Source organism: Alligator mississippiensis, chromosome 1, assembly GCF_030867095.1.
Source record: "Alligator mississippiensis isolate rAllMis1 chromosome 1, rAllMis1, whole genome shotgun sequence".
NCBI lineage: Eukaryota > Metazoa > Chordata > Crocodylia > Alligatoridae > Alligator > Alligator mississippiensis.
The window spans coordinates 126,540,819-126,554,141 of NC_081824.1; the positions used below are offsets into that span (position 1 = coordinate 126,540,819).

The following is a 13,323-nucleotide window of genomic DNA, read 5'->3' on the forward strand; positions in this document are numbered from 1 at the left end:
ATGACTCATTCAGTTTTATAAAATATGTCACAGCATGAAGTATGAACCAGTAATGAGAGCAATGGCATCTTCTTTTAAGAAATTCTTTATTTAGGAGCCATTTGCTTAAAAACACATTTTTCTAGGGCTAAAAATTCTTCCAAATATGCAGGACATTTAGACTGAGACAACAATTACTTTAACTATTAAGAATTTACTTACAGGTCAGTAGGTAGTTAAATACATGAATTGCCTGACGGCTAGCAGGCAACTTGACTTCATTTGAAACAATATTAGAATCTCTAGCTGGTAGTTTGGTTTAGCCTTTGATGAGTTTTGCTGTTTTAGAAATAAAAAGCAATCTCTATTTTTCTGTTCTTGGATATTTCTCTGAAATACATGGCAGCATAGAAAGTTAGGGTTGGAAGCAACTTCAGGAGGTCATCTTGTTCAACCCCCAAAAACCCTTTTGGTTCAGGAAACTTTTCTCACTTTTATTACTTTGAGAAACTACCTTTTTCAAGTTCTTAATCACAGTTGCTTTAGATACCTGTTTATAAATGTTTTCATTTCCTGGGGTAGTCTGCAAGGAGAACTGCATGGAGAGACCTTTGCACTTACAGATTTCATAGATATTAGGGCTGGAAGGGACCTCATGAAATCATTGGGTCCAGCCCCCTACCCCAGGGGCAGAAAGTCAGCTAGGGCTGTGTGAAACAGCGCCGTTTCGAAGGGACAGTGTTACGTTTCACTGTTTCAAAACACTGTTCCATTTCATTTTGTCAAAACTGTTTCACTGTTTCGACAGTTTCAACGTTTCGCCCATAGTCTATAATGGGAATCATGAAAATGCCTATAACTTTGTCATTTGTTTCCCGATTTTGAATGCAAATAGCAGCCATGGTAGCTCCTGGGGAGGCCACAAAGCCTGTCAAGTTTCAAAGAGATAGGTGCAAGGGTTTCTGGGAAACTGCATCTCAAACTGTTCAGAGCAAAACTCACGTCACTTGCAAGTGTGAAGGTACAGGGGGATGAAAACGGCAGGCACGGTAGTCCTTGATAAAGCCACAAAGCCTGCTAAGTTTCAAGGAGATAGGTGCAAGGGTCTCTGGGAAACTGCACCTCAAGCTGCTGACAAGCAAAACTCATGTTGTGTGCGCTTAGGGTAGAGCAGGATGAAAACAGCTGTAATGCTAGCCCCTTCTGAGTCCATGAAGCCTGCCAGGTTTCAAGGAGATAGGTGTAGGGTTTTCTGGGAAACTGCACCTCAAGGTGCTGACAAGCAAAACTCGTGACGTGTGACTGTGCATGCGTATCTGGTGCCGCCTTAGTCAGGGGGGGCATGTGTCCCCCCAGCAACCAGTCAGTGATGGGGGGGTCCCCTCTGTGGCCAATCCCACTGACGGGTGGGTGGAGGAGTCCCTCCATGGCCGATCACTGCCCACTCCCCAGCTGGTGCTTGCAGGGGGGGCAGCAGTGCTCTCACCTGCCCCCCCTCTGCCTGTTGCTTAAGCGGTGAGCATGGCAGGTCAGGGAGTGCACTAGTGCTCTCAGGGGGTGCATGTGCACCCCTGTGCACCCCCTACATGTTGCCACTGACTTTGTGTGTGTGTGTTAAGGTGGAGTGGGGTGAAGACAGCAGGCATGGTAGCCCCTGCTGAGGCCGTGAAGCCTGCCAAGTTTCAAGGAGCTAGGTGCAGGGGTTTCTGGGAAACTGCACTTTGTCATGGAGTAGGTTCCCTAGAGATGGCCGTGATACCCCTAGGGCCCAGTGACAGTGCCAGCTCTACCCTGTGGGTGCCACTTCTTGTTGGAAAAGATAATAGATAGGGAGGCTGCCCTTGAGCTTCAGCTCCGTCACAGTCCTAATGGTCCCACTAAACCCTGTAGGTTCTTGGACCCCGTGAGAGAAACCACAGATTTCTTTTCTGGGGGAAAAGAAACAAAATAGACTAACTAAAACAAAAAGAGGATTTTGAGGGAGGAATACATTGAAAGGAATAAATATAATAATAAAGGGTATTAGGAAAGGAAAAGGTAGGAAGTGATAGCCTTTCTGATGCTGAGACACAGAAAGCTGACCCCAAGGTGCAGAGAAAGCTCAGTTCAAACGATGCTTTTTATGCTTTTTTTCTGTCCCTCCCCCAGAGCACTGGGATTGGAAGGGACCTCAGGGAAGGATCACAGTCATTGGCCAGCTACACAATTAATATCAGAGCAGTCTTTCCCTTCTCTTTCCCCTCCCTCTCCTTAGTTCCTGTTTAGCTGCAAGCAGGCCCAGCTTCGAAACCCGAAACGTCTCGAAACTTTAGAAACTTCTTAAGTGCCCTCATTTCGTTTTGAAGCTGTTTGAAGCCTTTTTTTTTGTTTTGATTTTGCTGCTTTGAGCTTGAAATGTGTCAAAGCGGCTTCAAAACAAAATGCCTCCCAAACTTTCGTACACCCCTAGCTGGGGTCAGATCACCCCAGCAAGATCTGCTTGGAAGGAGCCTGTTAACTTCAGTGTGGTATTGGGGGCCAAATACATGGAGCAGCTTTCAGGGCTGAGGCTCAGGGGTAAAATCTTCAGAATGCTCAAATTGCTTAGGTTCGTAAATCTCATTGAATGCCTAGGGGATTTAGGCTCCTAAAATGCTTTGGTTAAGTTTTTAAAAACACTAATGTCACCTTCTCCTAGTATGCACCCTAAGTTTATATATTGGATAGTCTGTTTGTTAGGTACTGATGAGATTCTATTGTTCAAGTTAATTCTGAGAATAAGGTACCAAATTATCTGATGTTGTTTTATTAATTTTAGCGAAGTTATATCTGGGATGCTTCTAGGCCAAATTAGTCATTAGTTATATAGCAAAATGGAGAATGTGTGTTATTGTCAGAAGAACTCACAATCTTTCCCTCACATTTTGCCTGTAAACATAAAACTATATATACTCCAGTTCATAGATTTCATAGACATTAGGGCTGGAAGGGACTTCATAAGATCATCGGGTCCAGCCCCCTGCCCAAGGGGCAGGAAGTCAGCTGGGGTTAAAGATAAGCAACCAAATGTTTCTTAAATGTGCCCAGAGGAGGTGCTTGCACCACCTCTGGGGGGAGTCTGTTCCCGGCCCATTCCAGATCCTGATGCACATTTTTTGTGTACTTATAGGCTTCCACCAAGTCACCCCTGAGCCCGCGCTTCTCCAGGCTGACGAGTTCCATAGCTTGTAGCCTCTTTTCATAAGGCATGTTCTCTTGCCCTCTGATCATGTGTGTGGCTCTCCTCTGGACTCTTTCCTTAGGGAGTGAATTCCTATCCTAAGCTTTTGAAGACATATTACAAAGTACATTGTGCCTTCATTTTGTTTAAGTAACAGAATGACCTCCATTTCACACAGCTGTAGAGCTGCTGTTTTCATTAGTGTAAATTATTTATATCCGTAATACTGATTCATAAAACTAAAGCATAGGAATGCTTTTTATTTAAGAAATTAATCTTATACCAGTTTAAGCTTCCATTAGCCTACAGAGTTTTTCTGGGGTACATTTTGTCCTGCATTTCAGCCATAACATGCCTTGTTTAATGTGATTTGATGTTTTCTTTAATGATTTAAAAAAGGAAAATCTTATGACATAGTTCTTTCTCCCTCTGATCTCTTTTAGGGAGGGAGACATTTTTATCATGGGAAAGGTCTGGTAAAATCAGTAGCAAAACTGCCACAGACCTTTATGAAAACTGATTCAGGCTTTATGTAATAACTGAATATTGACATTTGAAAAGACTGCAGTAGCTTCAGTAAAGTCCAGAATATTTCCAGAAAAAAGCTCATTCCAAAAAGTCTAGGCAGGTTTCAGTTTGTTTCATGCCTGGCAGGCATAGCACAGAAAATTTGATAGAAATCTGGGTAGAAATAGAGTGCCTCAGTGAGAGTTCTGGCTAAAATGACATCCGCATAGGAGGTCATATGCTTTTCAATTTGTTAGGGCAAGAATTGATTCTAATAGAAAATATGAATAGGATTTTACTTTTTATGCTTTCTTGAGATTCTAAACCATAACTTAATGTACACATACATGTATATGCTTTATCTACCCAGCTGTCACAGTATAATAGTTACATTCTCATGATTTAATGCTTCTCTGCAGATGCTGATTGCTAGTAGGGCTTAGCTTGAAAGCTCATGTATTTTGATTTATTTGTTGTTGAAGCATGAGGTATCACATTATTTATTTTGTTGACCACTATCTTGCAGAAAATTGTTGCTTTGATTATTCACCCAAGCAGATGACCACAAATAAACAACCAGATGCTGAACCTGAAAAACACAATGGGAAAATCAAATTTCCAATTGACAAAATAAATATTTTATTAAATAATGTATAAATAATGTTTATATAGAAAAGATATGATGTACTAAAATAGTGTGCTGTTAACTAGTTTTTCTGTTTATGATTACAGAAAGTGATTCAGTAGGGGTTAAAGTTTTATCAATCTGGAGATGCAATTAATAGATGTGGTTACCATTAGTATTACTACATTTTTAAAGTGGATGAAGTTGGCATGCTTCTGTGCTTACATAGTAATGCAGAGAACTAAAGTGTGTGTCTCATATTGCTGACTATTTTCCATATTATTTGAATAAAAATGTCTTCATATACATGAGATTAGAAATAATAATTAAGTAATAATATACATTCATTGGCTGGAAAACATTTGAGACAGGAAAATAGGGGCCATGAAGCTGAACACAAGCCTCAGTTTCCTCTTATTTTGTTTTTCTTCCTTTTGTAGGGAATAATATATTGTTTTCATACCATGAATACCTATTTGAAATCTCTGGGTTTATCCTGTAAATCATGTTTGCACACCTAAGGGTGAAATTACGTGTTAGAGTTAGCAGGTGCTAATTCTAAAGAATGTTAGTCTGTATTAAAGTTAACAAGTGCTGTTGATCACTCACACGTTGGGGTTAATGCCTTCTCTAATATGCACTGTTTAGATCTGCTGCTAAAGGGTTAAGGAGCAGGGAAATGGATAGAGGCTTCAAGTTTGTTCTGTGTCTGCTCACTGGTGCTTTAGCCTCAATATAAGCTGGGGAGAAGGAGGGGGGAATTCCCCCCAACCCCCCAATGGATGCCTCTTCCAGCCCCCAAATTGTCCCCTACCCCTGGATTGACTTCCCACCCCACAATAGGCTCCTCTACTCCTGGATCACTGCAGTCACAGCAGCATCAGGAGCTTCCCCCTCCCTGCATGCTCCCAGGCTGCCTCCTGCTCGCACCATCCCCACACACCTAGATCCAGCCACTACCAGGCCCCACAGCTGCTCAGCATCTCCTTGCCCCCCCACCTTATGCCCTCCCCCCTACCCATCCTGTAGTTGGAGGGGTTGGCAGGGGTTGGCTGCTGGATTTTGGTGCACAGGATCAGAGGTAGTCTCCAGGGACCCCAGAAGTAGGCAGGGAAGGGGAACCCCCCAGCAGTGCCTCTACCACTCTTGGGCTGATCAGGATGGCAAGGCAGCAATTTGGGAGTGGAGGGACCAGTGGGGGGCAGAAGGAGTGATTGGGATGGCAAGGGAGCATTCTGGGGATTTAGAAGTTCATTCAGGGGGGCAAGTTGGGGAGGAAAGGGGGCAGGAGCCTGGTAGCTCCCCACCCACCCATCCACTTCCTTTTCCCTCCTCCAATCCTATCTCCCTCTGCTCCCCTAATCCTCTTCACCCTTTTTTCCTCCCTCTCCGCTCACCCCATCCCTCCTACCTGTTGCCTGGCTGTCCCCAGCTGTCAATCCTGGGAACAGCCAGGCACCTGGGAGCAGTGCATCCTGGGAGATTGGAAGACTGCAGAGTGGTGGTTTTATCTCGGGTAAACACCTAGAAGTTAGCTCAAGCCAAGTAGCACAGCTCAAAGATAATCTTTGCCCAAAGTAATGTAACTTTAAGATGCCTAGAGGGCACTTAGCTAACACTATGTGGCATGTCAACACCCTTGAAAGGATCTCAAGGTACCTGGCTGAGAATCACTTTCCTAGGCTAAACAAGCCGAGATCCTTTAGTCTCTCATTGTTGTAAGGCTACCTCTCCATTCCCCTGAACATTTAGCACTTCTTTGCATCTATTTTAATTACTATTAATCTTTTTTTAAATGTGTGCTTGCAGTTAGCTGGTAATTGCACTTCTGGTGCACAAGATAAGCAACAGCTGATTTAGTAAAAATAACTTCTTCAAGTCATTATGAAAAGTATCAGTTTGATAATCTGGGTTTATTAAAGCTCCCATGTATAGAGCAAATAAAGAATGGAAACCAACAGCATATAATCACTTAGGCTTCTTTGTTCACGCATAAATCTAAACACTTCCTCGTCTTTATCTACTAGTAAAGCTGTTAATTGCAGAATACCGCACAATGTGTACATTGCACATTATGGCATTTGTTTTTTCCTTGATAGCAATCCAAAAAGGAATTTTCATGTCCATATATAGGCTATGAATTAGACTGTGCCTGGTTTAGCTCTCCAAAGATTATGTTCACATAGTACTGTCAGGCCCTGTGCCTGTAAGCAACTGCGCACATACGTTTCTTTACTATCCTGATTAGCTCTGTAATTTGTTACTATAGTAAAGGTAACACATGAAGCCAAGTAGTTGTGGATCTTAGTGCTCAAAATTCAGTGTGTGGTTTCTTTTTCATTCTCCTGCCAGTTCTGCTTTCTGCTGGGTATGTAGATAGGAAAAATAGTAGAAGGTGCCTGCAATTTTTCTTATGGAGGTGACTTTGTGTTTACTATTGTGTACATGGGGTCGAGGGATATTTCAAAAGTGCTGAAGTTCCAGGGTATGCTATGGTATATTATTCCAAATATGGTTGTTTATTGAGACATGGTAGCTAGGAATTCAAGATGCAGGCATCTTGGTTATATATTATTTGGTTATGTTTTATTTAAATGTTTTGGATATATGAAGAAAAATCTTGTCAGGTTTTGTGCTCTGCAATACAGAAAAAAAAAATTTCTATAATTTGCACATTCTTGACATGTTGAATTCTATGTCTCCCTCATCCATGCAGAAGAATTAACTGAATATATAAGTAATGATGTGGCGCAGACATCAGAAGCAGCTGATACTGGTGTTTACAGCCAGATGGTGGATAAATCACAGGAAGATATTGAGACAGAAAGGAATTCTGTTTCTAGGGAGACATGGATTAATTTTGAAGACTTCTGTACTTGTTTTCAGTAAGGAACAGAGGTTTTATTTTATATTTCTTATAATTAAAATTATAGTTGTTCTATGAAAAATAACAATGTAAAATATGTTTATTTTTAACAGATATGTTCCTTGTCTGCATGCAGTGTCTTACTAGGTTTCTTTTAGGGGAAATATGAGTTGTTCGCCTCTCTTGCTGCTGTTTGTGCTACAGAATCTATGCAGCTGAATGAGGACAAATGTGATTCTATTCCTCCTTTTGCATCATCAACATAATTCCCAGTCAGTTACGCCTTTTCAAACCCAGTAGTGGGGTTGTATGCGTGTCAGTGAGGCTCTGCAATGGCCTACAGAATTTCTTTATAACAGTTAAAGCAAGAATTCAGCTCTGGTTCTGACCTGCTACGCGGGGCTTGGAAATTTAGGAATGGAGGACAGTAGTTGGTATTTACCAGTATTCCCCTGCCATCAAGGTTCCCAACTTGTGGGAAGCCACACAAGTTGGTATGACTCTGTGGGCCAGATTTGGCCCATAGGCTGGAGGTTGCGCATCCTTGATATACATCATATTAATATACATTATATTTGATATGCATTGGTTTTGAAGAATATGTCAGAGCTTCAGTGAGGACTTTGAATAGCTAAAACCTTTCTTTATATAAAATCTTGCACTCTAAGTTGAATGCTGCCTTCTATTAAAGTTGAGTTCACTGAGACTGATTCATTCAAACCGAGCTCAGAAATTATTGCAGTGGGAATTTTCAGTCATTATCTAAGGATGAGTAAAAACTGATAGATTTCATAGGAACATTAACAAACTACATAAAGAAGTATCAGCACTATGAGGGGTACTTTTGAATTTTGTAATTATAGTGATTTTTTTAGGTATTAAAATTTTATGGTAACTTTAGTTCGTTGCTGCTTGCAAAAAAACCCCCTACCTGCCTGATATGCACAAGAAAGACTTGGAACTGCAACAAACATATTAATCAATGTCAGCAGCTTTCACTGGAGATCAATTGTATTCATCTTTTATGAAGCTGCAAATGTTGAACCATTTTCAAAAAACACTTTTGATTCTGTTTCACAAAAAGAGATAGCTAATTATAGCACATTCATGAAATAAAAGTTAGTGCTTTTTGCTATGAATGGAGCATTGTTTTTAATATACACTATTTAAGTTAATTGTTCCACATACTTTCCTTTTCTTCATAGGTACCTACATATTTTCCACAAACCACATACGTATACTTTTAGTTATCAGAAGGCAGATTTTAAGGTAAGTGGGATGACCTGCAGAGTTTCTTTACAACAGATAAAGCAAGAATTCAGCTCTGGCTCTGACCTACTATGCAGGGCTTGGGAATTTGGTAGTGGACAAGAGTGGCAGTATTAAGTTCCATCACTCACCTGCCGCCAAATGTCTCAACTTGTGGGGAGCTCCATGGGCCAGATGCTCTGGCTCCGTGGGCTACATTTGGCCAATGGATTGAGCACCTCTCATATACATCATATTAATACACATTATGTTTGATATGCATTGGTTTTGAAGAATGTGTCAGAGCTTCAGTGAGAAGGTAAGTGGAAGCCTTGCATTAAGTTTTATTTTTAATTGGGGAAAGCCTTGTAAATCTTTTAACTCATAAATTCTGAACATCTGTATTAAACATGTAAAGCAACTCCTACAGATAAAATAGATGAAATACACATGGGAATACTTATATCTACTAGTCATAATTCAATGTAATTGATAGTAAATCTGGCAAAATAATGTAGCAAATATTTTTCTATATTTAGAATTAGAAATGGCTGTGGTACTACAAATTGTTGTCATGTAATAAAAGATGAAAAATATAGATTATGTTAATCAGGAAAAGACTGCAGGTTGGACAAGATCCTAAAGTTCCCATTGTCATGCATCTTAAAACTCAAGTCAGCAGCTGATGCCCTCTTCCCCTCCCTTTCTCTTCCCCCACCACCCAAATCTCTGAAATAGGTGGGATAGAAATGTAGACCATGCTTCTGTGTGTTCTCAATGGAAGTGCAGCTGTGATGAATCTGAGGACCTATGCCAGTCACTGAAATTACATTATAGACATCAGTTACAGTATATAAGCATTATAGTAATGCTTTTGGACATCTGTGCTTCAGTTTACAGAACTGGAAGATTTAAAACTAATAATAAAATAATATGTTAAATAACATATTTCACCTGTGGTTTTGTAATTTCTACATTAATTCTCTATAACTACTCCCCCTTTAAAGTTCATTCTGCATGAGTCTAGTATGAAATCCTACACTTAGAAAGTTAACTCTATATTACGTAAGTGCAGGGAACCTACAATATTATTAGTCTCTACGTTGTAAAGCCTAACTAGGTTATGGGCCTGTTTTCCTGTTTGGACTTTGCAACTGCATGCAAATGAAAAATATACTATACATTAAAAAAATTAACCAATAATAAGGCAGTGTATTCCTGTGTGCTAGGAATCAAAATGAAATATTTTATGGAATTGCTCCATTTAATGTTTACAATATTTGCAAGGTAGAAATCATAATATGCATGTAGAATCATTTTTGTTCTGTTAGCTCTGTTAAATAGCCAAATCAAAAATCTTCATGGTATTGTATGTCTTCAGGTTTACTGATGTTAACCAGAAAGTTGCAGAACAATATCTTCATGTTTTGTACCATTAAAATAGCATAATAAAGAACCAAAAATAGTTATTATAAATTGTCAGCTGGCAAGAAGGACATTCGTAAATTAATTATATCAGAGGAAGACTAATTTCCCTTAATTTTTACTTAATCTGCATGCATAAGTGACTTGTAACTTCCTCAGAAGTGCTTCTGACAATTAATTGTTTAATTTATGTACTATGCCTTGAGCCACAAAGTTGGATTTTTAAGTCTGTCATTATAAAAGTCATTGTTACATGGCAGCATTTAACTGATATTCAACATTAATGTCTTTTCCCCCTGCAGTCTACTGATGATCGAATCTTCTATTATTTATTTGTGGACAGTTTGAAGCCTATTGAAATCCTGGTTAGTTTTTCTGCATTAGTGCGCTGGGGAGATACTGGAGGTAAAATCAGTACAAAGAAAAGAGCGTGTATGTTGTTATTGATTGTTCTGTCTTGCTGAAGATTCTCTTTTATCATAAGATATTTTTAAACTTATATTTTTCTTTTCTTTTCTCTTTTATTGTGAACTTGTGTGACACTTGAAGTCTAGGTAATTTAATAAGAATTGGGATAGTTCTGTTTGATAATTCAGAGTTCTCTCATCTGCAAAGCTGATACATGTTGTCTGTACTATCATAACGCTTTTTTTTTTTTTGTTAACTTCTAAGAAATAAGTCGCAGTAAATCAGACCACCAAGCTATATTCAGTTATGCAGTATTTTGGCACAGGTTATATACAGTTTAGAGTTAAACTGAACAGGAAATTACCTGCAGCAAACATTAACATGTTCACAATTTTGTTTTTATATTACTACAAGTATATGATAGACCCTGTGGGCATGTTTACATGTGCAGTTAATGTGAAGTATGAAACTCGAGTTTATTGCTCCTGGGTGCACCATTTAAATATGCACCTGATATAGCAGCACGTTGAGCTGAGTCAGCATCCCCAGCTGGCAGGGAGACCCTGGGGGTCAGCCTGCCAGCCCAGGGCTGCTCCTCCTGCCTCAACATCCTATAGAGGGGCTGGTTGGTGTACAAGGGCACTGCAGTGTGGGACTAACTAACAGGCAGCTCTCACACTGAAGTACCCTCAGGCCCAGCCATCCCGGACAGTCTCTACATGTGCGCTGCAGCACAGTAAAAAACTCCACAGCAGGATAGTACTTGCACTTATAAGTACTGCCCTTACCCTGCTGCCGAGTTAATTAGTTTATTCCAGCCTAACAGAGGTGCACATGTAGACATGTGACATTTAATGCAGAGCTTATTAGTCAACTCCGCTGTAAATGCCTCATGTAGAAGCACCCTGCGACACATGGTACAGCAGGACTAAATGGCAGGGGAGTCTGAAGGAGTCTAAAAGGGTCCCATTTACATCATCATAAATCATTTAAAAATAAGGTCCTATTTTTGTACTTTAACTGTAAAAGAGGACAGCTGCTCTGTTTCCCCCTGACTCAAGGGGCTGTCTACAACATTAGCAATGGGTGGAGAAGCACCAGCAATAGATATTTTGTCCTTCAGTTTGTTGGGGGGGGGTTGTTGTCTTTTTTACACGCACCAAATTGCATGGCTTATCTTAGAGATGTGTTGGCCAACATTTCTTCCGAATTCTGTTTCTAGATATTTATATTAATTGACCTAATAACTTATATTTTTCTCTCTATTTTTTCCTAACAGCCACACAAAAAGAAGGTTCTATTGTACCAAAGGGCACCCTCATAGTTGAAAATTTCTCCTGGAAAAATGTGTCTCCTGGACAACTCTTACTAAAGATACATACGTATGCGACTAAAGCTACTGTATTAAACCTTCCTGCTGGGTATGTACCCATCTCTCTTCCCCTTCCCCACCCCTGCACCTGTCTCTCACCCATTGACTACCTCAATACACATTTCATTTTAAAATATTTTGTTGAAGAAATAATGATATTATAGCAAATTTTATTCTTTTTTAAATGGACTTTTTCCACACAAAAGGGACAAATGAACACATAAGACATAAACTGAACAAAGGTAGTGCAGTTCTTAACATTTGGGAATAAAGTTATTATGGAACCATGACATCATGTCACCACAGGATTTCCTGCTCTCAGCAGATAACCTCAGATATTCAGTGTAGAGCATTTTACTTGTTACTAAAATAAAAAAAAGACAGAACACTGTAATCTTTTGACACTAGCTGGTTTCTGAACAGGCTGCTGGTGAAAGAAACTAAATATTCATAGATTCATAGATGTAGGGTCGGAAGGGACCTAAGTAGATCATCAAGTCCGACCCCCTGCCCTGGGCAGGAGAGAATACTGGGCTCATATGACCCCAGCTAGGTAATAATAATATGATCTCTTACCACAAGAACCAAAATGTGGATTATTCAATACCTTTTGCTTTAATTAAAAAAAAAGCTTGCTGGTTTATAGTTTCAAAGAGATACCATAAAAATCAACAAGAAGGACTGTTGTGAACTTTTAGCTTGTGTTTCTAGTATAATTTATCTTATGCAAAAGAAAAACATATATTACAACAACAAATGTTATAGATACCTATTGTATTAATAATACATACAAAAATATCAGACATATTTGACATATTGGGCACATCTACACGTGGCTGTACAGTACCTTTCTTACTGCGCCATCATTTAGTACTTCCTTTTGAAAGTGCTAAAAGATGTTGCAGTAACAGCCCGTATTGAGCCTTGTTGGCTGCTCATGGTTATTTTTGGCCGCTATGTCACTGTAGCAAAGCTCTATAATGGCTGCAAGGGAAGGGTCTTCAGCTGGGAGGTAGAAATCCTCTCAGCCCTTCCTGAAGCCACTCCAGTGCAGAATCCTGGGACTCAGATGAAACCAGGACAGGGGAGGGACACACTCTGTGCCTCACTGACACAGGCTAGAAATGTGGGGTGTGCCACTGGCACTGCCTCACTCCAATAGCTCACAAGCCCCATGTCCCACCCCCCTCCACCCCATGGGTGGCCCCCCATACCCCTACCCCAGACAAAACCCAGGGACCCCAATATTAACTTATGCTTGCCTATGTACATGTAAAAAATGGTAGTGTAAGAATTATGTTGTAGCTGTGATGGTCCAGAAATTATGTGAGGCAAGGATTTCTTAGGATGATATCTTTTATTAGATCAGCTGTGTAGTTGGGATAGAGTTAGACAAGTTTTGGAGTGTAAGACTTTCTTTGTCAGATCTTGCGTTTGTCTAACTCTATCCCAACTACATAGTTGGTCCAATAAAAGAAAGCACCTTTAAGAAATCTTTGCTGCTTGTATGTAAAAAATGTCATTATGGTAACACATGACCAGGACTATTGAGCCTTAATTTGGGTATTTGAAATCAAATTTATGACCTTAAAAGGGAACACCTTTGTGTTACTAGTAGTATCCAGAAATTGCAAAGAAGGCATGGTCATTAAACCAAAGCATTGATTCTCTGTTTTCCTGAAATGCTAAAGCAA

The 13,323-nt window shown here is 39.9% G+C and overlaps 1 protein-coding gene across 6 annotated transcripts in view; it reads left to right on the forward strand.

Moving 5' to 3' along the window:
- ADGB (androglobin) overlaps positions 1-13,323 on the forward strand; it is a 299,037-nt gene that overhangs the window by 146,457 nt on the left and 139,257 nt on the right. For all 6 annotated transcript variants that reach the window (XM_019488363.2, XM_019488361.2, XM_019488358.2 and 3 more), the window contains 4 exons: positions 7,027-7,195; positions 8,382-8,445; positions 10,152-10,254; positions 11,537-11,678. In XM_019488363.2, the coding sequence (XP_019343908.1) occupies positions 7,027-7,195; positions 8,382-8,445; positions 10,152-10,254; positions 11,537-11,678 (478 nt within the window). The remainder of the gene's footprint in view (positions 1-7,026; positions 7,196-8,381; positions 8,446-10,151; positions 10,255-11,536; positions 11,679-13,323) is intronic.